Here is a 27071-nt window from a genome sequence, read left to right as displayed (position 1 = left end):
GTTTATTGTGATTTGTCTTTAGCCCACTAAAGACATGCTCATCCTTTTGTCTTCCAAAAAGTCTGGAAATCTGTGGTTAATTACGGCACAAGAGAGGTTCTCAGCTATCCATGACAAAACCTCTCTGGGTATTGCTCAACAAAATTACTTCTCTGCTTAATAAAATACTGTGCTGCTGACTAGACTGATGGCATCATGGCAATTTCCTTGTTGGTTAACTTTTTTTCCATATTCACAGCTCATTATTCCTCTTATCCCCATTTGAACCACAAATTCATTTCAGTATTAACTTACAGAGGTTTTCATTTTACTGTTTCCGACACGGCTTCAGACACCAACTCTCTTCTTTCCTAAAAATAACATCCAGGTTAAGTTATGTCCCATTCTTACGGCTGGTTCAGAGGGACCTCGAAAACATCCTTTTCTCTTATATTTCTGCTGCTTTTTGGTGAGATTGACAGACATCTAAGCTGTGGTTGATTGTAGGCATACAGGAGCACAGCTGACAATGAACAAGGGCCTTAGAGAAGGGCAAAACACAGGAGGGAAGATGGTGTGGAGTTACGTACATTTTCATAGAAGGAACAGAGGTCCTGGAATATTGGTGCAGGAGGAATCTGTGTTGTAATTTAATACTTTAGCATTCAAGATGGCAATGGATATAGTGAGTCAAGAAGGCTTCCTTCACCCCTTTGGCATGTATTTGAAGGCAGGGATATCAGTAAATTCTTACTCTGATAGATCTTTCAAGTACTCACAAAGTTTATTGAGGAGATTATTGGGGTTTTATATATATAGTTAAAGACATCCAAACAAGCTTGAACTTGTATTAGACAACTTGCATGTATTTATTCTTGGCTGGCAACTTAAGACAGATGTCACTTTGACAGCTCTCCTTCCAAGCAATTCAATACATTCACCTTGATGCAGGTGAAGTATGAAAAGGTTATGTTCAACTCTGCATTGGATCTGAATCCTGAATAGTATTCATATTCAGCTGTGTTTGGAATTGGATTTCATCTGAGTTATTGCATGCTCCAGTTAATACGGTGAACAAATTTAGTGGAAGCAGTGAATGATAATGTGTTTCTTTTAGAGAGGATTAATGATGGCCTAAAGTCATGTGAGCAGTGGTCCCAGAATGTGATAATGCTGAGGTCTTCAGGGCTGGGCTGCTGAATTAACTACAGCCTCCCAAGCAGGGAACAAAATAAAAGGTCTAGCAAACCAGCAGACGTCTGCGCTTTGCACAAGTGAGATAATGTGGACAGCCACGCGCTCAGTGCGGTATTGCCCAGGGAAGGCAATGAACCCTTCATGCATTGCAAATTATTTAGGAGGTCTGTCATCAATGATCAAGCATTGACAGTACATAATGACTCTGGTAATGGTGACATGGGAGTGTGCACCAGGCAGTCTGGTATTATCGGTGACCATCCTTTATCTGCCCCACCTCTGTGTATCATCATGCCAAACACGCAGCTACATAGCATTTCAACATTTCACAGGTGTTACCTCTGCTAGTATGTAACTTTTCCTTAGGATGACACCCGGCACTTTACTGCTTTCTTCCCAAGGGTATACTCCTCCCTTCTCTTGCCCTTGGTGAGTACAGTCTTGTGAAGTTGCTCTTTGAATCACCAGGGGTTTGTTTCTGGCCTTCACACTGGGCTGCTTTGCAGTGATCTGCAGTGTGGAGAGCTGAAGACTTGTACTGCATCATGCTTTTCTTGTACCATTTCCACACTTGTGTAATGTGTTGGAATGGTTTTCAGGACCTTGGCAGCTAGCTCTGCTCTCTCCTTGGGTGTGGCCCTCTCCATTTTGCCATGCTACGTGACCAGGTGGCTCACAGTACACCTGAGCACCCTCAGATCTGAGGAGGTTGCGACACAAAGCTTTTGCTAATAGTCCATTCCTCCTGACCAGGCTTTTGCCACTTTTTAAGCTATATAATGCGTATGACAATTAGGAATGTGTGTATGCATACATATATGTGTAATTTATTGCATTGTAGTGCCAGCTGCAGTGTAATAATGGGTTTGAAGAGGGTAGTCATGAAAAACTTAATATTTCTGGTTTTATTGTCTCAAGAGCTGAATTACAGTGAATAAGCTGGAATGCTTCTTCGCTTACCTCTTTAAAACAAGCACTCCACCTGCTATGGCTCAAGATCTGCAAAAGCAAAGCATGATCCACTTGAAAAACCAAACTGCCTGAACTACTGTTTGAATAAGATTTAAAGATTGTAAAAAAAAATAAAAAAATCTACCATTCCTACAAGCTAGTATTGTTCATGTAATTTTCAAAATCATAGTGGGTAACATTTCACCAGGTAAATTTTCAGTTTGTAGTGGTTACAAATAATGTCTAAAGATTTAAATGGAATATAATGTTTTCTACTACAAACTTTGCATTTTTATGATGGAACTTTGACATCATAATTTCCTCTGAATCATATCTTGTGACATGCAAATGAAAATTTATCTTTTCCTCTCCTGTCTTTACAGTTCTCCTCCCCCCCTCTTTTTTTTCTTTTCTGTTTACCAATTTGCTTTCTAGGGTATATTTGCTGGAAAAAAAAAATTAAAAAAAAAAAAAGAGAATAATTGTCTCAGAGGAAAATAGAGATTTAAAAGTTTAGCTTTTGAAAAGTCTGAAAAATCTGACAAACTACACCATAAATTTTAGCAGCCACACTTCAGATAAAAAGAACATCAAGATCTGTTTAGTATTTTTGGCATTTCCTCTGGAGAAATCTGTGATTTTAAAAGTCTCATCAGAGGTGATTCTAGATATTTCCTCTCCCTCTTCTCCAGGGGAGTTTTGATGGTTTTGCTTCTGGAAACACCAAGAGTATGTTTTTTATCTGGTGTGTCAGACAGTTTTTATTAGATAAATTTCTGACTATTGGACCTGAAAAAGAATCCCATTTTCCAGACATGGGAGATGTGTAGACAGTTTGTGAGGGTTTTTTTCCAAGTGTCTGCCAAGCGAGAGAGATGCTCCCCCTGCTTGTTGCTGGCTGCTGTTCAGAGCCTTGTGCACAGCTGGGAAAATGAAGAGCCGTGTCAGGTTCACTGTGTGGCCGGCTGGGAAAGCATGAGTTGCAGAAGAGAAAAATGATGGAGTCACTTGCAGAGGAAAAGGGTAGGTAGCTAGAGAAAAAACACACAGAGTAGGAGAGATTTATATTCCCAGCCTTTCCCAACAGGTGCCAAGAAGGCGTGGGAGGGAAGCGGTAGATTAGGAACAGGAGAGAAGACTCATGCCTGCTTTCTGCATACAGGAAACGCTTGTTGTCTGCCAGGTTTTCATGGTAGACAACCACCTCCCTCCTGCATTCCAAAGCACCAACAAATAATAGAGTGAGTTTATGCAAAGGGGACTCCAGAAGTTGTTAATGGAGTGGTTTTGCTATAATTTATTTGGAAAGTAATCTAAAATAGTTTGAGCTGAACACTAGAAGAGTTGGAGCTAAAACTGTGGTTAATCATGATGCTTTTAAGGGTTAGCTTTAAAAGTCCCTTTGTCAAATCTGTTGTTCTAAGCCACAGACACCAAAGACAATCATAGGGTATGTTTGATTGGCCTATATCCAAACTAACAACTTCAGAAATTCAGGTGCAGAATCAATAACTCTCTGTATTTCTTGACATTTTCTGGAAATCCAGATATTTCTGAACTGTACAGTTTAATCCAGTTTGATCTAATTCCCTCTTGCGTTATTGTTAATCAACAAAATATATTTTTAGAGAACCCACACATCATGTGGGGTTTTTTTAATACCAAGTAGGAATGAGAAATTTCATCCAATTACCCACCAATGGTAGTGGTGCAGTTTAAATGCTGTTGTAGTTGTATCTCTTTGGTAGCTAACATTTAGCAGTTTGGGTGCACAGTAGCATAATGCAGTGTGACTGTCCTAATTAGTCTGTAGTAGCAGGAAAACATGTATCTCCCTTTTTTCTTCAGAAGTAATAATGTATCTGTTTTCTAGACAGACGTATTGTTTATTTTAATGCTTTCTGCATTAATTTGTTCTGTTTGGAGCCTAAAATAAACACACCTAAGTATAAAAATGTATTTAATGAGAACATTCCTCTTAGAAGTTTCTCTTGCTTAATGGAGAATATTGCGATATGGAAGTAATTGTGGGATTACAAGCAAAGAGTTTGAAGGACTATTCCACTTGATTTACATTTTTGCCCACAACACTGTAGGGAACCAGTGGGTTTGGAGTCATTCCCATTTTCTTCATACTGGTTTTATAAAGCTTATTCTAACCAATATTGAGGAAGTTCTCTGTAATAGTTATTGTAAGAAATAATTTTAGTGAATTCCGGAAGCCTTAGGTGAACACTGTTACTTGGAATAAACACTGAGTTACAGTACTGTAATTTAGATGTAAAAACGAGATATCTGGCCAATCTTATGAGATCAGGATAAGTATTTTAGTAATAATAGTTCCTTGTATTTAAAAACTTTTCATTTGTACATGAGGGAAAACCAGTACATCAGAGAAGTTATCAAGGAGTGCAAACACTTTATACATTTCATAAAAGGTCTCTTTGAAGCACACAGCCTATCAAACCCAAATTTTCTGAAACAGATGCTAGGTTGGGCACCTTGATATTGTAGTGCTGACTTGAGACACATTCTGTTTGAAAGGTACCAAATGATATCCTGGTATAATGTATAATAGGATTTATATCACATGATTTTAATCTATTTAATGAGAACTTCTGTGGAGAAGAGACTACATTAATTTCATATTTAAATACAGTTTTTTTAAATATTGTCATTTTTCATGCTGCTAAATGGTTTTCAGAGTCAGAAGCATACATTTTTATTTTTTTCTGTCACAGGACCATCACATCAGCTTTCCATAGATATCATGTTAAACATGTAGTTCACTTTGTTGTTTATGAAATTCGGCTTTGATCAAATTAGCAGTCCAATTTGCAGTTTATTTACTGTCTTTATTCTTTCACACCTTAACAGACTCACCTTAGTAACACAGTGCTCACAAGGATGGCTTTCTGCCTCTTGACCTGTGACAGCCTATATTACACTGTGCCTGACCTGGGGAAAAGTCCCTGTGTTGCTAGCAAAAGGCTTTTAATTTTCCATTTATAGTTTCAGACTATCTGCTACCCAAGAAAAAGATAACCAGATTTATAAATTTCAAAGTACATAATGAGTTACTTTTAGGTATCTAGAGCTAGAGCTGCTGAAGGACACTTTGGTGCATTAGTTAGTTTAACTCCCTGTTCCCTAGACTGAATGAAAACTGCTGGTGAGCTCTAGGTTTCCTATCTAGTACTGTGAGACTAGATAACCCATAAGTCTATAACCTTCCTCTGCTGAACACTTAGAGGTAGCTAAAAAGAACCACTGGGCACAGGAGTGTATTAGAATTTCTGCCTTACTCTTCAGCTACATAGAATCATAGAATATCCTGAGTTGGAAGGCTAAGTCCAACTCCCGGCTCCACACAGGACACCCCGAGAGTCACACCATGTGCACAACAGTGTTGTCCAAATGCTTCTTGAACTCTGTCAGGCTGGTGCTGTGACCACTACTCTGGGGAGCCTGTTCCAGTGCCCAGCCACACTCTGGGTGAAGAACCTTTTCCTGATATCAAACCTAAACCTCCCCTGACACAACTCCTGGTCATTCCCTTGGGTCCTGTCACTGGTCACCACAGAGCAGAGATCTGCCCCTCCTCTCGCCCTCACGATAAAGTTGTAACTGCAGTGGGTCCCTCTTCAGTCTCCTCCAGGCTGAACAAGCCAAGTGACCTGAGCCACTCCTACAAATTCTCCTCAAGATCCTTCACCATCTTTGTAACCTTTCTTTGGAAGCTTTCTAACACCCTAATATCCTTGTTATGTTGTAGCACCCAGAAATGTTTATAGGATTCAAGGCGAGGCCAGGTGCAGTGTCATGTAGAGATGCCCAGGAAAAGCCAGCACAGAGTAGCCACATCAGCACCCTGTTTGGCAAAGACTGATAAGATATGTGGCTCCATAGGATTATTTCCTTTTTGCCCTGTAAACATTTAATGTAATGTGCAAGACTTTTTCAAGTGCCATAGACTTTCCAGACTGCTGAGCTTCTATTGACAGCAACAATTTTGTGTGAAAGCATGGGGAAGAGATGAAGATTGATGGTGCTTAAGAAAGAGCTCATTTGTGCTCTCGTAACTACACACAAATACTTCATCTAAAAGGAATAAGTGTTGCAGAAAGCTATAAATATAAATAACACAATTTATGTTAAATCTATCCTAACCAGTATACACCATTTAGAGTTAGTGACAGGATACTGTGTGCTCTCACAAAACAGAAGAGAGACCCACAAGCGTAAGAAGAAAGAGACTTGCTAAACCAAAACCACTTATATAATACATTCTTTATCATTGTGAATTACATTCAGAAATGAAAAAAGGAAAGGGGTTACATTTGTTAGTTGTGGCTTCTGATTAGGGGAGACTTAAAGTTAACTCCAAGCCACACTCTTCCTCTTCAAAATGCTTTTGCCATTTATCCTTTATTGCTTATCAAAAAAGTACTTTCAAGTTCCTATCTCCTAGAACAAAACATGCATATGTTTATTTTCACTCTTTACTTTGAAAGAGGTAGTTTGATGAATCTTTACACTAACAAGATTATCTAATGATACAACTTTGACCTAGCAGCAAGATTCAAAATCCTGAGAGTGAAGGTGTGAGGCTAACTCATTTCAAACTTCCTCACTTTCTCTTGTACTGAAACACAAAGAGCGGCAAGTGCAATCATTCATGTTAATACTATTTTTTTGCATATAATTTTTTCTGGATGTCTTTCAGGTTCAGGAGAGTTGAAATATTCTCTCAGTTACTCATTGTTGAATAATCCCTGCTCCTGCTTTTGGTGCTAGTTCTTTTCTGCTTTTTCAAGTCCCTTTTTAAGTACGATTTTACCACCAATAGCTTGAAAAATACAGATTTACTATACCAACATAGGAAGGTGAAGAACCAAGGATACCAGTATAAATCAATCTCTTTCTACATAAAGGCACATGTTATTTTTTTTTTTTCTTTAGCCATCCTAAGTTTGGATCAGAAAACAGTAACGAGGTCTGTGAGAACCAACGTGTGTGGTATATTTTCTCCTACTGTTGCATATCTATGTGCTGGTATTGCACGTTAATTAATACACGTAAGGCGTTTGCCCAACACTAACTTTGTAGTTCTTTGCAACATGTTCTCTGCTTCTGCAGAGCTGCTTACTGAAGGACTTGCTGCCACCCTTCTGCAGTTCTTTTTCCTATCCTCTAATTGAGCCCCTTTCATAGCTCTAATTTGTCTGCCAAATGACTTAATCAGTTGGAAAGGCTCAAGTCAGATACTACTTCCTTTTTTTTTTTTTTTTTGGTAGTTTTTAACCTGAGTGCTGCCAGAAGAAAGAAGGGGTTAAAGCGTGGGAGGATTGCTAAGAAAAAGGGTTTGGTTAGTGGCACACAGGACTGCATCTCACACACGATAGTTTGTTTATTCTTCTGTAAACAGCAGAAAGAATTATCATCGTCATGGTAAGGCAAAAAACACTCTCTTCTATTCCCTTTTTAAACCCCCCCCAGAAATCTTCATGTTAATACACAGTTGTTTGTTTTTTTTAATCATAAAGTCAACTGATCTCCATTAGTTTTATAGAGCATTTCTAAAACTGACAGCTTCTCCTCTTGACAGAAGTGGAGGGGGGAAAGATTTTAGTTTATGGAAATAACTAGCTGTGGGGAAGAGGAGATGGGAGCAGACATGCCTTTTCTGACATGCCTATTCTTATTTATCTCCCTCCTCTCCTAAATACTCATGTAAGGATCTATTTCATTTTATCAATGCTTCTTTGTCTTCCCTGAGCTTTTTTGGAAGATTTCCATTCATTTGATTTTGCGTGATTTTCTCCTTTTAGTTTTGCTGTTCTTTTCTAATGTATCCAATATCTAAATCTTGGTGTTTGTAACCTAAGAAATAATATGGGATAAAACAATTTATATAAACATTTTCTTTCCAGAAAATCCATTAAACACGCAGACTCATTAATTAGTCTCATTAATCTATATGCTGTTACAAAATAGTCAATTTTCAATGTATATTTGAACTAAAAAATTACTTTTATTGTGAAAAAATAAATTGGAAGTAGGCAGGTCCTGTTCTCTTGAAGATATGAAATGTTCCACTAAAATATCCTGGCTTACTAGAAAATACAGTCTGTGTAAAAATATGACTGTTAAGAAAACTTATGTTTGTTCCACTTCCACTTCCCTCTGCTCAAGTCTCACATTTATAGCCCCTTGCTTATTCAGGTAAGTTCCTGAATTTAAATAAATGCATTCCCTGCAAATTGTTCAGGTAAATCTGAAATTGTTTAAAATCCAGTTATTGCTGTTTATGTCCTCTCTCTGCATAGCAGTCAAAGAGCTGGAAGAGGCAGGGAGTGAATTCCATGCTAGAGTGGACTTGTTAAATTGAAAGCGGCTTTTTTTCTCTAACTCTGAAGAGGACACTGTCAACCTGGAACATGGTATACATAAAAGAATTACTAAAAAAAGTTTAAAAAGTATATGCCAAACTCTTGGTATTCAGAATAAGGCAGTTTGGGATTTAAAATAACATAAGTCATATTTTCCTAATAGCAACCCCCACTTTGTGTCTTTGTGAAGGGTCAGAATAAACAATGAACAATGAGTATAGTGAATTGAAGTAATTCAAATCCATTTGATTGACAGTCAATTAAACTGGTTAAGTTTAGAGATCATTTAGGTTAACTTAAAATACAACTGCATTTTTCCCTTCAGTGAATCAGGTCAAATGTTTTGTTAAGTATATTTTTTCTCCATGCTTTTAAAAGAACATAGGTACCAAGCCTTTATTTCCATCTGCAACTCACTCCTCTCTTTCTGCCAGTAGCTATGGCACTCACCTGTAGGAGAGTGGTATGAAAACTTCTCTCTGTACGACCTGAGGACTCTAGTGGGTCTTGTGCTTCTCAGACTTTTCTTTCTCTTGGCTTTGATTTGTACATTGTTCCTTCCAGTTTTTCTACTAATACTTTCACAGCATGTTGAGCCAGCAGTACTCCAGAGCAATTTTCAGCCTCACAAAGCCCAGCACTGGTAGTGTGGGATATCTGAGTCTCAGTCTCTGCAGAATGTTAAAGCCTGAAGAGTAATAGTATATTTATTTAAATGTTTTTGGCTAAAGCACTTTTTAGTATGTCATGTGACTGCTAGAACTTCAAGGCTTTCAGTTTCTCATGGTTGGGTGAATTATGATAGTGTGATTTAAAGATACTTGACGTTACTGGCTTTTCAGTGTGAATTTGTAAGGGTCTTAAACTATTTGAATTGTTGAAGATAGAAGGGTCTCAGAAGTTTTCATGTTACTTGAAGTCCAGTTATTTATGACCTTCTAATGAATAATGAAGCTCAAAGTTACTCTTCACTAAATGGTTTGTTGCTTTTTTACCCTCTGAAGATGAACATATGCTGGAAAATAAATTTTTAAATTAAAGAACTGTCCACACTAGATATTACCATCTATTAGTTACCACAAAGTTGCTAATGACTAGTAAAAATACTGCTTTTTTCTCTAATGTGTGCTCTAAGAAGTGTTTTCATTTATGTTCAGCTGACTCAGATGAACTCATCTAAGAAAATAGCATCCAACTGATCCCTCAAGACACATCCTGAAGTTTTGATTCAACAGATCATAGTAGCTTATGCTCTCTTTTCACTGGAGACCAGCAAAGCACATGTTTAATTCACTGTTAAATTAGGGGTTTGGCTGTGGCAACTCACATTAGCTAATGAGAAAAAAAAAAAAAAACCCGGCCCAAAACAGAGGAAATATTTTAATGCTAGCATAAACAGGTATGAATATAAATACAAACAAGATTTACATTTCTTGGTTAACAAGGCAGTGTCATTTTGCTTTCAGATTAGAACATGGCTTTCAAGGTTCATGCAGAGTGCTTGAAATGGCTTCCTCCCCATGGTCCAAGGAATGGATAGGCAGGTCCTCTGGATTTTTCAATTGCCAATGCCTTTGATCAGGTATTTCTCAAGCAGCTAATGTTCTAAGAGTAAAAATGCTTGAGCATAAACACGCTGAAGATGCCTGATCTGCAGAGCAAGGGTACTTCTTGCCTTCTGAAATCAAACATTTCTGTGTGGTGCCTGGAAGTCAAGCATTCTCGTGCTGTGCTCTGGCAGGCTGGGTCCCACTTTGGAGCCCCTGGAGAAGCATGGTCTCTGTGCCCTCTTGCACTGGCAATACTGGCTCACCTACATTTATCTGACTTAAAATACAAGCTCTTCAGGGCAAGTACCTGGTCTTTTATGTGTTTTGAAAGAGCTGTATATAATTAAGGTACTTTGTATGAAGAAATTACTTCAAAACAGTTTACATAGGGCAGCTATTTCAAGATCAAGGAAAAATCTTTAGCCTTGTTCCCCGAGGAAACAAGGCTTATGTGACTGGACTGGCTGGCTGTCCCTCCTCACTTCCATTCAACACCTTTTGAACTTGTAGGTTGTAGTTTAAGCTATGTTTGTAAGGGGGAGACGTCTCAGTGATAATTAAGTTCCCATGGACTTTATGAAAATCAGTGGCTGGGAAGAGAGAAATACAGATTCCCATTTCAAGTAACTAATTTTTCCAAGTGTAATCTTGCAAACTAAAAGCTTGACAGCAAGTGTAATAATGACGGTCAGGTTGATGATGTAGTCCCAACTAATTTAGAAGACTGACAGCTATTTCCATCCAAATATTAATATGTTGGTTGACACCATAATAAAGTTCAAGTTCCCCAGTTTTGGTGTTCCAAAACAGTTTTTAGTATGAACAATATAGCCATCCTCCTCACACTTGTAGTTATTATGAGTTTTCAGAGAAATCAGTATCATTCCTTATTAGCTTGCACTAAGGGTAAAAATTTTGTTTTTTAAAAGGTTAGTTTTGCTTGTTTTAGCTAGTAATGTTCATTATTGCCATCTTATCCGTTCCCTATAATTAGTTAGTACTGGCAATACATACATAGAATAAGAAATTAGTAATTGGGCTGTGTTACTCATTATTGTTGCATCTGATAGGGAAATTTATAGTTGGTTTTGTTATCGCTAAAGCACTTTACCTGTCTGAGCTGTATGAACTAAATGCAGCTCTTAATGTTGCTCTTTACTTAATTGTTTCAGTTCTGCTGGTTGAAAAAAGTCCTCAAAGGTAGGAGAGAAAGACAGCCATCAACTTTCTCATTAGTAAATTACTTCACTGTCTAGTAAAACTGAAACCTCAACAATAAAAAACTTAAGCTTTAGGTAATGACCATAGACCTGCCTATTTGAAGGCCACTGGTGAGAGATAACTGTGTGAGGACACAGGTCTTGGGTGGTGGTACAACCGCTTGTCAGTTCAATGAGTGACATTGGTTGAGAGAGGTAGGCAAAGACAAGGGTTCCATTGATTTCTGTTAGACTGCACTGTAAGTCAGCTCTACATCTTCCCGAGTTTAGGCTCTGTGTTTTTCATGGTTTTTGTTATTTTTCATTTGCTTGGGCAAGCCTTGCCTGCTGCACTGGCATTAAGTAGGTTCTGTGTGGCTTCCCCGAGCCAAGACTGTGTAGGCTGTTGATTAAGAAAAAAATAACCAACTTAACACTTTTCCAGCTGGAGAAGGAAGTGACTCCATAAAAAAAAAAAAATAAAAAAATCCTTATTTTCTTCAGCAGCCAAAGGGCCAGACACACCGCAGGCCGGGCACCCCGGCCAGCCGCAGGCAGGCTGACCTCGTATCTCCCCCGCCTCCGCGCTGGGCCCTCAGACGCTCCGAAGTGAGCCTTGCGTGGTCCTTCCTGTTGAAGCTGTTCCACCTCATATAAGTCATTAAGCGTTAATTAGAAGAGGACTAGTTGAGCATTCATTAAACATTAAATACTAATTGAGCGCCTGGGGAGAGCGCCGGCACCATTCGGCCGTAGAGTCATTCTCAGGCCGGTCCGGCCGGGGCCGGGGGGGGGAGCCTCGGCCGCCCGCAGCCGTGCCCGGGGCGGCCAGGCACAGTCAGCCGGCACAGACGGCAACCAGCCGCTCCCGCCGGGGCGAGGTGGAAGATGCGGGTTCATCTCCCCGCAGGGCTTTGAACCCAGATGTCCCACGGGGGTGCCGGCCCCCGCGCACTTTCCGGGCTTCGGGGAAAGCCACTCCTGCTCCCGGCACCTCCGAGCGGCCGGCAGCTGGGGGCGGCTGGGTCGCGGCGGTCCCCACGCTGCGCTGCCCCGCGGCCGTCGAGCCGGGCGGGGACGAGCCGGTGCCCCTGTCCTGCGCTGCCCCTCAGGCCGAGCACCCCACACTACAGCTCGCCGGGGCGGCGGCGGCGCGAACCGCCCGCCTCCAACCCTCGCTGCTTCCCCCTAAACATCAAAGGGCGTCGGTTTTGCCCGGGGCGGCGTTTTGCCCTCAATAACAAGGCGGCGGCCGCAGCGCGGGCTGCTGGGGCACGTACGGGGCGCGGCGCCCTCTCGCGCCCCGCCGCCCCCTCAGCGGCCTCACCCGTCGCCGGGGGCGCCCGCGCTTCCCGCTGCCCCGCGGCCCTCGCCGGGGGCCGGTCCAGCGCTGCCGCCGCCCCTCCCTCCGCGGCCGGGAGGGGCGGCCTGGCCAGGTAGAGCCGGTGCCCGCGGCGGGGCGGTGGCTCGGGGCGGGCTGCGGGGGCGGGCCTAGGCGGAGCGCACAGACGGCCGGCGCCGGGGCAGCCGTGCGGGTAGCGGCGGGGTGCGTGCGGCGGCTTCGCTCAGGGGCCGTCGAGCCCAGCCCAGGCGGGCGGTGAGTGTCGGGCGCTTGGCGGGGTGAGGAGGTGAGGTGAGGTCGCTGCGCGGCCGGCGGTGAGCAAAGCCCACCACGGCATTTTCCTCCTGCTTGTCCTGTTTTGGGACTGGGGTGGGGAAAGCGGCAGCCTCGGGTGGCTTCGCCCTCCTGGTAACGCGCGGGACGGGGGCCGTGAGTCCGCCGGTGAGATGGTGCTCGGCCGCTTCTCCGCAGCCGTACCTGCGGGGAAGGGATCGGCGGCTGCGGGGCTGCGCGGAGGGCGCGGGGGCTTCGGCGCCGACCCGCCCTGGGAGCTGGGGGGTCCCCGGGCACGGTCGGTGCGCTGGGCACTGGCAGGCGAGCTGGGCGTCTGCAGCAAGAAACAAGGTGGAAACTGCCGGAGCAGGGTCCGTGCTGCCGAGGGAACCAGCTCTCCTCGGGAGGTCTGGTACGCCGGGGTAGAAAATACTCGAGGTGTTTTGAAATAGACGTCTCAAAACAAGTATTCATCGTACCGGCATGTAAAAAGGGCTAATGTATTAAAATGCAAATATACATGTGTACTCGGCGATGCTGTTGCGTGTTTCCTGTTTACCATGTTAATTAGAAGTTGTAAGGCAGAACTTCAGTAAGAGTAATCCAGGGTAGTATTTGACCCAGTAACGCTCGCTGAATGATGCAGTAGCTTGTATAATACTGGGGGTTTTAGCCCAAAACACAAGCCAAATATTTACTGAACTTCATTAATGAGAAATGTATGAATTTTAAGACAACTTACACCTTTGAAGCTATTCTCTACTGGCACAAGTGTGAAAACTGACTCAGTCAGTATGGAGAGAGAGTTAAACTCCCCACTCTGGTTTTTGTAAGGAAAATTTTGACCATGAAGTTTGACCTTGGTCTTGCAGGCACCAGGATCCTTTTCTGTAACACTTTGGGTGATGTTAATTAATGGTGCAAAAGTTTGAGATTTGGGCCATGTAAAACTGCCATTATAAGGCAGGATGAACTCACTTGTAAATAAATGCAGGCAAAAACATTCAGAAGCATCGTGGAGTTTTGTTGTTCTTGTTCTTATTTTAAGAGCTAGTATGGTTTAGTAAACTGCTTTGTTTCCATCCACATTGTCCTAAAACAAATAAATGTATTATAGAAACAATTTTGACATTAACCAAATGTTTGTTTGTTTGGTTTTGTAGTCCACCTCACACCTTCCAGATTCTTCCAGAGAAGAAAATAAAAAGAAACCTGTTTTGGAAAGACTTGGAAATTTGTTTGGTACAGGGAAGAGGAAGAATGTCAAAAGTTCAGTAGAACACACTTCACATCATAAGGGAGAGAAGTCAGTTTCTCCTCACGGGGCACAGGCAGTGTACTGTAGGCACTTCCGAGAAGGACACGAAGCTCCTCAAGTACAGAAACAAGTGAGAAACGTAAGTGCCCCTTCTGAGGCACAGGAATATAATTTCAGTGGGGAAGTAAGACCGCTGTATCACGATACAATTTCAGAATGGAGTAGTAGGGGAGTCTCTTCTGACAGTGAGTGGTCAGCAGATTGGAGCGGCAGCAGTGAAACCATTAAAAACTCTTTCTGTGAGAGCAGCCTGAATGTGGAAACACTAGGATTGGAGAAAGAATCTGTCACAGATATAAATAATTCTACAACTCCAGATTTCATACAGAGCTTGAGAAATTTGTCTAGTGAAGACTTAGAAAAGAGTATCTTAAGTCACAAGCAGCTTGTGAACACGTGGGTGTCTGAGGAGCCTGGGCATGCAAAACCAAAGGATTTGCCATACGAGTTGGAATCTGCAGTGGCTGAACACGCATATTCTGCTAGAGTGTTAACAGTTGATATCTATCTAAGAAAAACAGACGAACTCCTTAATGAACCCGTGACTCTTAAATCAGAAGAAATTTGTAGTGATTTGGACACAATGGATAAAAAATCTGCTAGTAAAAGATCTGGAAAACGGAGAAAGTCTCAGTCGTCCAGTGACATTCCAAATGGAGAGAGAAACCAGACTGAGAATACTGCAAGAGAAGAATCCGTTTTTGAAGATGATGCCCATTCTGAGGTGTTTTCAGACAAGATAATAAACTCTGAACGAAAAGTGAGGTCTCTTCAACAGACTCCCGAAAGAAATTCCTCTTCCTCAGGTAGTAATCAGGACCTAAAAGTTGGATCTGCTCACAAAGGGGCATCTAAAGCTGAGGCTGACAAGGGCAAGCAGCAGATCTCAAGCACAACATCTGCAAGGAGAAGATCATATAAAAAGAATCAGTCAGATAATGTACCTATTTCCCCTACCGGTTTGAAGAGTCAGGTGAAAGATTACTCTTCAAAAAGGCAACCTTTAGCATCGCCAGAGACTAACCCAGTAACAAAAAGAACTTCAGTGGAAAAGGGAGCTATACCTGTGGCTTTTGGGGAAGACAGTTTGGAGTCTCCAAAAGCTTCTTTGGCTGCTAAGACAGAAGATAATGCCTTTGCTTTTGCTGAAGGCAGAAATGATACCAAGGCAGTAAAGCATGGTAATGGTCCAGATGGAAGAGCTTTCTTGCATACTGATGGGATTAAAAATGGAGACCTGTGTCTGTCAGGTGAGAGACAGACAAATTCTGATTTAGACACCTCAAAGCTGAAGAGCTTGGATGCTTCCAGAACAGTCACGACGAAGATTAGCCTGTAAGTAACAAACAAGTTTACCTTGTCCTTGTAGCTGTAATTTTGCCTGTGTCTGTGTTTAAAATTCTATAGCAACACTAGCTGTGTATCTGTTACCTGTCTAAATTGTTATTGTCAGTTAAAAACTGCCTTTTTTTTAAAAAAAAAAGCCATAATTAAAGCTGCTACTTAACAAGCATTGTAGTCTACATTTATTAGAAAAATAATTCCTTTTTTATTTTTTTAATGGATAGGGAATGTCTTTGTTAATTCCATTATATGGAATAATTTAACATATATAAAAAGTGCTCAGTCATCATTGTTATGGATCAGATTAATTCATCTATCATTGACCTTAATGTAATTTTTCTCTCCGTCACCAAATTGTAATGTGGTTGAAGGTTTTGTATGTGAAAATTTTCAAATAAGAAATGTGTTGGAATTTTCTATGAAACAGCCTAAGTTCTGCTATTATTTTATGAAGAAATGTAGAACTTGGTCATTCAAATGATATGAAAGATCACAGAGATTTGAATACATAAGGCTTCTTTCTTTTGTATGGGCAGGATGAATCATATAAATTTTGATGCGTGTGAATAACATCAGGTATTTGCTGAATTATGCATATATTGGTTTTCAGTTCTTGATTTGCACTTGAAGAAACTGTCTGTGTCAAACAGGTGATCAGACCTTTCCTTAGGATTGCAAAGAAGCGGCTATATTTATAAAGTTCACTGTTATCACTAGTATGTGACCAGCGATCGATTACTTGATACTATTGCATTCTCATCCACAGGGAATGATTTATTTGCATTATTCATCTCTGTTGTGTGGTTGTCACAGCTGTGTACAGTGTGCTATTACACTCCTCCTTCCAGCAGGTTCAGTTACAGGTGTCGGGGTACACTGAATCCTGTAGGCCCACCTGGGGTACATTGAGCATTCATAATTGTTGTGTTGGAGGGATGTGGAGGCTCAACCAGATGGTTTAAGAGACACCTCTGTTTCCATTTATGCTTCCCACATCTGAGAAGCACAGGAGCAATTTCCTTTGCATAATTTGAAATACTCTGCATCTGAGTTGTTAATTTGTAACTTAAGTTTAAAAAGCCTAATATCAAAAGTTAAACTGAGGCATTTTTGTACTTGGTGATGCTTTGCCATCTGTCAGTATAGATCACAAATCTTAAAACTCTTGAGTTTGTATCTTCACAGCTTCAAAGGAGAGGTACCTTTCATATTGTTTTTTCTCTGTGTCACTGTCATTAGTGATAATGGAGTTATCAACGCCTGCATAGCTGGATTTCATTTTTTTACCCTGTCCAAAAGACCCAAATTTTAAGGAAAAAACAGCCTGTTCTATTTCATCCCATTTTGTGGGGTGTGTGACACTGTGTCTTGGCCTTATCTGCTGCCATAGGAACTTTAGCCCTGGGTGGGGACTGCTGTGCTGCCTGCAAGGTTTCTGATGCATCTGATAGTTGTCATTGCACAGCACCGCACCGTTTCTAAGCCAGAGTTACATTCTCAGTGATCTGGTATAATTTATAGTCATTCATTAGAACATTTGAACTATAAACCTGGATGTGGATTAAGCTGCTGTAAAAGGGAAAGGAAAAGATAGTGCCATTACTAGAAGACAGTGTGGTTTTGTTCTCTAGTTTTTGTTTTGAACAGATAACTTTTTCATTTTCAAAGGTTAAAAAGTCATTGTTAGGTAGTTCACATTAATTCCTTTCTGGCTGAAAAATACCAATTTACTTAGAGATTCCTTGGCCCCTTGTAAGATGGATTTTATATAATACAAGTAGTTTTCCCTTAAAAATCCATGATGTCTCACTTATGCCATTGTGCCAATTCGGGGAGTCAAGTTTCTTTAGACACAATTTCAAAACAAGTCAGTTTCTCCAATCCCCCCCAAAAATGCAGGTTCCCTCTAAATAAAGATAGCATTTTTCTCTCTCTTTTTCATTTGCATCTGTGTACAGGATAACTTGAAAATTACAAGATACTTTGCTTCCAGCTTTTGAAAGGAAAACCTATCAGATTTGAGACAAAAATGAGGTTGATGGTAAATCTTAGTTGGGAAATAAAACCTCAGGCAGTAGTTACTTTGATGTGCTTAGCGGAAAACTTGGCTTTGGTTGTCATACTGTATGTTCAGACATGGTTTTGTAGCTGCCTTTATATTTAAGCCTACTTGTTGAATTATTCTCTTTTCACATGCCATTTTTCTTTGCTCACCTCAATCTGATATTTTGGCATCAGTGTCTTTTTGGCACCAGTTGCATGCTTGGTGTGTGACTCACCTTTCATTTTTGACTGTGGGAGAGGTTTAACTGCTTGCCTCCACAGTTTAGCTGCAAGGTGTAGCCAAAGAGAAGGACATTGGTATTTCTCTTGTGCCTGCTTGTTCCTGGCATTGCAGATCAGGAATGGGTAAATAAGAGTCAGCCACAGTGGACTCTTTGTAAGAAAGCATTTGTACTGTTTTTTTCCCCATACAAGATGAGAAGCTTAAAGGTTTCTCTCAAACAACATCTCCTTCTAAACAAGCTTAGAAACTCAGTTCTTGCAGTAAAGTGCATCTTTTCACTGTATTTTAAATCAGTATTTTGTAGTTTTGAAAAGGTGTAATGAAAAGGTTAGGGAGGCCAGCTGTGATAAGTGGAGCTACACGGCTGAGCTTTCTCGTGCTCTTTGGTCTCAGCTGTTTGGCTGGTGCTGTTGTGCAGAAATACTGCAGAATACAAAATATAAAGTGTTGAAGTGCTTGTTTCTGCATAAATTTGCAAAGCTTAAAACTATACCTTTGAGGGGTGAGCTCTTCATTTAAAATAGGTTTTAAATGTGGCTGATGAGTATCACTGTTAGCCATTAAACTTGCTTGCATCAGGGCATCCAGAGAGACACAGATTTTATGGGGAAGATATTTGTTGTTATGTTGAAATAAATGCATTTAGTAGCGCAAGTGACAGGCTGACAGAAGGGTGGTATGGGAATGAATTTGTTGAGATAATTGGGCCATTAGTGTTACCTCTTGAAAATATAGGTAAAAGAAAAGGATAAGTGCTTTTTTTTTTTCCTCTCTGATTGGAAAAGGATATGAAAGGTCCTGGTGACCTGAAATTCAGCCCATGTCAGTAGTGCATCATTGTACCAGGTGAAGGCTGAGCCTGTGCTGTGCTCCATAGGCAGGAGCATAGCCAGCAGGTCAAAGGACAAGACACTTGGTGCTCATGAGTCTATGTCTGGGTAACTCTGCTGAGTTGTAGCCCTTCCTTCCCTTCCATCTCTCTTCTGCTCTAAGATTTGTTCCCAAATTGGAATTAGTCCAGCAGTGAGACATTAAAGAAGGTGACAGTTCTGGAGCAAATAATGTATACGGAGAAGCTGAAGAAACTTGCTTTCTCCAGCTGTAAGAAGAGAAGGATACAGGTAGACCTCAGACATCTCTCACTACCTATAGAGAAGGCAGAGGCAGATTTGTCCCTGAGCTGTGGAATGAAGGGACAATAGCCACAGCTGCAAGTTGTAACAGTAAAGTTTTAATGGGATATAAGGCAAAAATAATTCACAGCAACTGTGGTTGCCCTGCTGCAATGCTTCACTAGGAAGGTTGTGAAATCTTGACCCTTGAAGTTATTCAAAACTTGGTCAGGCAAAGGCTTCCCAAACTTGATCGAACTTTGAAGCTGTCCCTGTTTTGAGAAGGAAGTAAGTTTGGCTAGCTGATCTTTAGAGGTCCCTTTCAACTTGTATTAGTTTTCCAAAGAGAAAAGTCATGGAACAATTTAACTTTTAAAAGTTTAGGAAAAAAACAACCATAGTTCAAATGAAAAGCAGTGCCTTAATATACTTAATTTTATGCTGTATGATAGTTCTCTTCATGCCTTCCCTCTTTCAGGAATATTTTGTTTTTCTGTTTTTCCTTAAGTTTTCCAAGTGTGTTTTATTAGCACCTATCTGAAGTATGGCCAGTGGATTTTAAGTTTGCTATTTCCTGTTTTATTGATCATGCATTCTTCATAAGAGCCTTCCAGTTGTGAACCAGTGTGAGTAGGCTGGGAGTTACAGGGAGCAGTGCTGGGAAGGCTTCTCTGAAATGACATGATGATAAGAAGGACATGGAACTGTTGGAGCAAATCCAGAGGAGGCTACAGAGCACCTTCCCTATGGAGACAGGCTGAGAGAGTTGGGGCTTCTCAGCGAAGAGAATTGCATGGAGGCCTCATAAAAACTTTCCAGTACCTGAAGGGGAGGGGGTCTACAGGGAAGGTGAAAAGGGACTCTTTGCCAAGAACTGTAGTGATAGGACAAGGAGTACTGGGTGCAAACTGAGAGACAGGAAATTTATGTTGGATATTAGGAAAAAAACTTTTACTGTGAGGCTGGTGAGACATTACCACAGGTTGCGTGCGGAGGTTGAGGATGCCCCATCCCTGGCACTGTTCAAAGCCAGATTGGATAAGGCTTTGAGCAGCCTGGTCTAGTGGGATGTGTCCTTGCCCATGACAGGGGAGTTGGGGCTAGGTGATATTTTAAGATCCATTGCAGCCTGTTAATAGTCTATGATTCCATGATTTTTAACAGTTACTCTCCTTATAGATTCTTAGGTAACTATTCTCGAATCCTCCTGTTATTTCAGTAAGTTTGTTCCTCGTGGTATTCCCAAGAAATAAAGCTTGTACGATGGAGAGTCTTGGATTAGAAAGATTTTATTTCTTATGTTGGATGGATCACTTGAGGAAGAGAGAAAAGCATCTCACTTTTTGTGTTCCTGTATCTCAAACTTCTTTTTTGGGCTAAAGAGCTGCCTGAGAACTTAGTGAACACAGTTTATGTAGGTAAAAGAAAGAAGAAAGCACTTAAACACCAGAATCATGTATTGATTGGTAGAGTACTTGGGACCCTGGAGATTGCTACAAGCTATTTTCTTTTTATCTCCCACCTTTGTCAGTTTTCATGTGGGGCAGTTCTACCTGTCCTCCTACTGCTGAGTGTCCCCAGATTCCTCTTTGGAGAACAGGACTGTCTTTGAGGTGATGGTGGGATCCTTTGCACTCCTTAGATCTGACTGATAAATTTTGAAGCCATCTGTCTTGCATCCTCACAGTTGGTCATAATGTACAGTATGCAGTAGCAAGCTACATGGACAAATCATTTTTCCTGGTTGTAGGTATTCAGAGAAAAGAGCTTGAAACACTCAGTGTGCATCATCAGCCTTCTGATGCACACAGGAGTACTGTGTGCATGTACTTGTACGTGCTTCTCTGTCCATTCTGATAGAAAAGTTTAGTGTTTCCAAATTCAGTTATTGTAAAATTATTAGGCTTGGTTTACACAATTTAAATTGTTAGCTAAGTTTAACTGAAGGAAGTGGAAGAGTCCTCACATGTGGTGTTTGCTTAGCCAAGGTGCTGATGCAGTGCTTGGGGACAGCTAACACTTTCTGCAAGCATTCATGATAGTGGAAGAGTTCTTCCACTCAATTTGAGGTTGCTTCCATAGTGTAGGTGTAAAGGCTGCAAAGAATCTGGGCAGATGTCTTCAAAACTCATCGGAGAGAATATGCAAATGTTAACCAACTCATTATCACCTTAATGAATTGGGATTTGTTTTCTAAACTCTGTAGGGAATTGTATGTTCATAATTTATTCTGCCTATTCACTACTAAATTTTAATGTCTGTCAGTCATAAGTAGTTGAGTTCTCTGCCTCAATTGCAGAGGCTGTAGGCTGCTGTTTGTTTTACTAACCTTAAAGAACTAAATACATGTTTGAAATACATACTCCTTATTTAGTGTCTAATTTTTTTAATCTATATAGTTACTCCTCTTTTACTTGATTCCTTTTGAGATATCAAAGTTTAAAGTAAGTCTGCGGTTTATAATTCTACATTTTATTGTGTTGAAAATTGTTACAAGCCTGTTCAAGATTAATTAAAGATGTCACTCTGTGTCACTTTGCCTCCTGTAGTCCAGCCAAACCGAAGAACATAGAGCTGAATTTTAAAACACCAACGAATCAAGACAGTTTAGAAAGTGAGCAGGACACTCTTGAAAAACCAGTTAATAAAACTAACAGCAACATTGCCAACAAAATTTCCTTGTTTGAAAACAAATGTGCTAACCAGAACCAGAGGCCTACTGAAATCCCTGCTTCAAAAACTAGTGCTGTACCAAGCACATTTGTTGGCAGAGCAAAGCTGAAATTTGGAAAACAACCTAAAGAGAATGAACAGCCTGATAAAACATTAAATAAGCAAAGCAGTCGCCAGAAGTTATTTGAGAATGGCACACTGGATAAAGAAAGCACTGCAGAATTAAAAGGCAAAAGTGAAGAAAGCTTTGCTTCTTACGATGATATTGGGAAGACAGCAGAACTTAAAGTAAAAGCTGCCATATCCCTTTTTAACCAAAGCAGCAAAAGTGATGCTGGTAGTGTCTCTTTGAAGCAACCAGAACCAGAATTAACCACAGCAAAGAAAGAAAGTTCACCTTTTAAACTGTCTCTGCACTCACCTGTTAAAAGTGAAAATGCTCAAGATCCTTTCTACCAAAGAAATTGCACAAGCTCAGAATTCCAAAGAAACGAAGAAAAAGTGCTGCCAAACACAGAGGCTTTATCACCTTGCAGTAATGATAAATACCCTCTACCATCTCATCAGGTTTCCAGATCAGAATTTAAGAAGATGGAAAATGGAGATAAAAAGGTAAAGCCAGGGGATTTGAACTTTTCATCACTGCAGTGTGATGACAGCAATCAAGACAGTACATTGGAATCAGAGCACAACACCAATACACAAAAGAGCCCAGGCAAAACCTGTAATGGATCTGTTGAAGACGACAGCATTTTTGATTCCCCATCTGACATGAAGAAGTTTGCTGAAACAATAAAAAACTTAGACAGCTCAGTTTGTTTACCCCAGAAAAAGAAGAGGTCAAAGCTTCCAAAGTCTCCAGCACCCCACTTTGCAATGCCTCCCATTCATGAAGACAACTTAGAGAAAGTATTTGATCCTAGTGTATTTACTTTTGGTTTGGGACTGAGGAGGGAAAAAACACAGGATCTGTTACCAGCACAACAAATTAAAATGCAAAGCCTGGAAACCATAGCCAGAGTCAGGCCCAAGCGTGCATCAACAGAGCAAAGTATCATATTCAAAGCTTTGCAGTCATGTAGGGAGGAACCTGCCTTTACTCATGAAATAAATGGAAAAGAGAACATTGATTGTACAGATGGTGAAATTAAGAGATCACGGCTTGAAAAAAGCTCCCTCTTCTCAAGCTTGCTGTCTTCTAAAGAAAAGTTTTTTAGCCCTTCTGTCAATTCAGTAAATAACACAACAGCTTTTGCAACTGACTCTTCAGGGATGCCTCCTTTACAACAGGATGTTTCTGGGCCATTCATCATGCCTCAAAAGTCTGAGGTAATAAAGATCATTCAGGAAATGAAACAACGTTTGTTTACCTGCTGAATGACTGTTAATTTTGATTTTGCAATTCAGTCTCTTTCAGATATGAAGTTTCCAAGTTTTGTGGAGAAGTACCTGCAAGCAGACAGTGCAAAAAAAGAACTAAGTTTACCAATGCCCAGCTACGGCAACCCTGAGAAAAGTTTCTCGAGCTGGTTAGGGACAAGCAGATATGAATCAAATGTGCCCCCTGGTTTGTTAGATGTGGATGTAAGTATTGTGTTTTTAAAAAGCTGCCTGCAAAGTTACCCAGCTTTTATGTTTTCAAGACAATGTGCATACGTTATTTTATTTCCCCTCTTTGGGATATATATAGATTACAAATTAATTGAGGTGAATTTAAGTATGGTACCAGTTTTATCTGAAAATGAAAATGAGATGACCTCTGTCAACATGATTAAGTGGTCTTTATTTTGAGACTTTTTGCAAATATGAATGGAAAGCATTTTTTTTAATATGTCTTCATACTTGATTTTGTATTATATTGAAACAAATCCTATGCTAACTTTAATTTTTTATTGCAAATTAGTAGAATGCTTTCTGTGAACTTCAGAAAGCTTCTGTTGAAGTAATCACTCTTCTCTTCCAGCAAGACATTCAGCCATTGTACAGTTAAATAAGTAACAGAGCAAAATTTTTATTTTAGCCCTCTGTTGTATTCCTGTGCATTGGAAAAATACATGTTCTTTAATAATACTTTAATAACTGGATAGTAGTGATTACTGAAAGTGCTGCTACAGTGGAGGGCTGTCCCTTGGTCTGATTACAAGCACCTGTTCTTCATGATTGAAGACACACCTATGTTTTCCCCTCAAAGGAACTTTAATATGGAATATATTTGTAATTTATGTTTTTAAGATGATGAACCAATGTCCTGTAGTATTTGCTGTTTCTGTTAATGTAAGCTCTTGTTGTGACCTGAGAGGAAAACTATAATGAGATCTAAGAACCATGGAAAGAAATATGTTTTCTAAAGTCTAATAGCCACATGAATGTGACCTGTGGAATTGAAGCAGCATGTAAGAAGTGTGAGAAATACTTTCTGAAGCTAATGGTTATCTGCTGTAACAGTTCTACTAAAAGGAGTGAGGTAGTAGAATCAGCTCCTTTCTTTGTAACCTTGCAGGAGACAGCCATCCATGGTACCTTGCAATTTTGAGAATGTAGATTCTTCTCTAATGGGAAGTTTCCCTAATAAGAGTGGAAATGGAAAATAGGGGGTTATTTACAGTAGTGTTTAGATTTACCAGTTAAAGAGACTTTCTTACTCTGATGGTCCTGCTTGGATTTAAAATCTTGAATTTAAATCTAGATGTCCAGTACTGTCTTAGTTTGGTCTTTGCTACTTCAGATGTTGTTCTTGAGTGGGTTTCAATTTTGCAGTAGGGTATGGAGGCCTGATATAGCAGTGGAGTGTGCCTATGGACTATAGTACCTAAGACTGCACTTGAGAGAGCCCTTTAGGCTTTGAAGGGTTTCTGGATTTCTGTGGCACTGTTGCTGCCTGAATTGTTTTGCTCAAGTTAGGAATCAAAAATGCTTCTGTGAGGTGTACCTGCTGTGCATCTTCCATTGACTAAGAAAATGATGATGCAATGGCTAGTGGGTAATGTGAAGGAAAGAGTAAGGCCAGCCCAAAACAATGACTTTGGCATTCCTCAAAACACAGAACAAGTTTTAACAGGAATTGAAGCGCAGGCTAAAAAACCAGTCATGCTTCCACATGTCTTGATGATGCCTACAAAAACCTGGTGGTGCTTAAGAGCTGTCTTGGGACCACTGCCTGCTCTGCATGTTAACTACTATGTTCTCTTTAATTCCTTGCACATGTTGCTGGTTACCTATTTAGGGGTAGGATCTGTATTGGTCATTTTGTTTGTGTGAATAATTCCTAGAAGAGCAGGACCCTGTCCCAGAATGAGCACTCCAGTCCTTGCTACGAAACCAAACACATAATTTCAATGCTTGCTTTATTTATTTGAAAATGACGTGATGCAACCACAGCTTTCCCATATATTCTGCATCATACAATTTTAATTTACTGCTGACTTCAACATTGATTTAGATTTTCTGTACCTCATTGTGTTTGTTTTGAATATTTTTATCATTTAGTGCACAGTCTCATACTCTTTGAGAAAACCTGTTACAAAGTGTTCATCACAAAATTGATTATACTAGCTAGCTCATACATGTATGTGCCATCATGCATCCCTCAGTATTTTCATATTTTCTTAAAAATACATCATGCTTAATGGCTTGATGTTTTTAGACATTGAAACTTTATCATTGAACAGCATATACTTTATCAGTGGCAGTTTTTAAAGTAGTCTCTTGGTATTGAACTCCTGGCATGTATATAGGAGCTGATCAGGATGATTTTAAAGCATTTCAAATCTGTGGTTAGTCAGCTTCAGTGGGATGATAATTCTGGGTTCAAGAAAAGCATTTAAATTTATACATTTGTGACAAGATGCTGCTCTGCAAGGGGAAGTAGAGATTGAAGTGATAAGTAGGTATAGTTGAAAGGTTACCAGCTTTTACTATTCAGAGTAGTTTATGTTTTGTTCTACTAGCCCTTTTTTATAGCTGAGTACCTTTACTGAAAATGTTTTTGATTTTGTGGAGTTTTTTTGTGATTTTTCTTTTCTCACTGTCTATTAGACACTTCCAAGAAATGGACAAAGTAAAATCAATCCCAGACCTGGCAAGGTAAGATCAATTTTAATAGTTTTACTGTTCCTGTCTATATTTAAAGCTTAGGAAGATAGAACTATATGTTACCGGTGTGTTTTTTGGTTTTGTTGTTTTTTTTTTAACACAGCTGGTGATATACTGTGACTCAGACTGTCAAAAAGCTGGGATTGAAGTTTTCCATGATGTTCCAGATTGCAGTTCTTGGGTTCTTTCCCCAACAATTTTAGTTAAAGTCATCAGAGGATGGTAAGAGATCAATTTTTACTCTTCCTACAAAGATTTTTACTGTATCCAGAGATGCTTTGAAACAGAAGTGGCTTGTGATTCACAGTAAGTCTGCCTTGTAAATGACAATGTATCATGGACAGCAAGAAATAGGGCATTTTACCTCTGCAACAGGAAGTTCTGAGCTGGAAAACCTATTTTGCTGACTAATTGAATTAGTGTTACCATCTGGCAGGGTGTGAAATTTCATCAGTTACAGGTGTGAGATGAAATGACAGATTTTGTCCATCTGTTTTGTTCTTGAACTCCTCTGTCATTAGGGATTTTGCACAGTATTTGGATTGGGCTAAAAGGCTAGCAAATAAGTTTAAAGCCAGATCTTACTTGATTATTTCATGGCCAAAGGAATAAGATCATGCTGTAGTGATAATTGACTGTTTCTCTGAGAAAATGAGGGGTTTTGCTCTAAAAACTGTATTGCTCAAGAGTAATTCAAAATGAGTTCATATCCTACTTTCTTCATAGCCTCAACAGAAGGGCCATTAGTAGTGTGGCTAGCACAGCAAGTTGTGCTGTGGCCAGGCTATAATGCAAATAGCAGGTTCTCAAAAGTAATTATCTGATAGTAAGGTGCAGACACGAGGGCTGGTTGCAGTAGGAGGTACTGGGAAGCAAACTGATTGCTGTTTAGCTTCAGAAAACTGGAACAAAACCTTTTGATCTCTGTAAACCAGGTCATCTTTTCCAGCGTGGTCTAGAGGGACTGGGTTTGTGGCTTTTTCCTCCTTCTGCTGAGAGGCTGAGTGAAAGGATTGTATTTGCAGGTGGATAAAGTTCTTACTTATGTTCCAATCTGCCATTAAAAATGAAGTTGTCCTTGTCTTCTGAGCAGTCTTAGCATTCTCTGGCACATCTTCACCAGCTCCTGTGGAACTCCAGGCTGTTCACAGGATCCAAGCAACTTGTCTGTTTATACATGATGCAGCAGTCTGCAGTGTCATTGTTTTCTGATGTACAAATTGGTTCTGATTTGTATCTCATACAAAGTCTGGTATTCAGAGACAACAGTCTTTGCTGCCCCAAATTACCAATTTTAAAAGGTGGAGAAGTTTTTTTGTGAAAGTACAATTCAGCAGTAGACATCTTTGGTTTTATCATTGT

General features: G+C 40.3%; 1 protein-coding gene and 1 long non-coding RNA gene across 7 annotated transcripts in view; one reads left to right on the top strand and one right to left on the bottom strand.

The window, feature by feature from the left end:
* Positions 1-9732, bottom strand: part of LOC107201609 — a 33994-nt gene extending 24262 nt beyond the window's left edge. For 2 of the 5 annotated variants that reach the window (XR_001520285.3, XR_004496459.1), the window contains exons 1-3: positions 8970-9732; positions 2137-2175; positions 295-350 (exon numbers count right to left, since the gene is read on the bottom strand). This is a non-coding gene — a long non-coding RNA (uncharacterized LOC107201609). The remainder of the gene's footprint in view (positions 1-294; positions 351-2136; positions 2176-8969) is intronic. The other 3 variants (XR_001520289.3, XR_004496458.1, XR_004496457.1) reach the window with 3 other exon arrangements.
* The window catches only part of CRYBG1 (crystallin beta-gamma domain containing 1), a 95650-nt gene that overhangs the window by 39568 nt on the left and 29011 nt on the right, over positions 1-27071 (top strand). The window contains exons 1-6 of one of the 2 annotated variants that reach the window (XM_015621108.3): positions 7158-7578; positions 14047-15536; positions 21494-22946; positions 23025-23201; positions 25653-25700; positions 25813-25931. In XM_015621108.3, coding sequence (XP_015476594.1) covers positions 7576-7578; positions 14047-15536; positions 21494-22946; positions 23025-23201; positions 25653-25700; positions 25813-25931 — 3290 coding nt within the window. In that variant the 5' untranslated portion in view covers positions 7158-7575. Of the gene's footprint in view, positions 1-7157; positions 7579-14046; positions 15537-21493; positions 22947-23024; positions 23202-25652; positions 25701-25812; positions 25932-27071 lie in introns of those variants that run through there. The other variant, XM_015621107.3, reaches the window with a different exon arrangement.

Source organism: Parus major, chromosome 3, assembly GCF_001522545.3.
Source record: "Parus major isolate Abel chromosome 3, Parus_major1.1, whole genome shotgun sequence".
Classification (NCBI taxonomy): domain Eukaryota; kingdom Metazoa; phylum Chordata; class Aves; order Passeriformes; family Paridae; genus Parus; species Parus major.
Note: the sequence above shows the minus strand (reverse complement) of the source record. Positions and strands in the feature narration are given on the sequence as shown.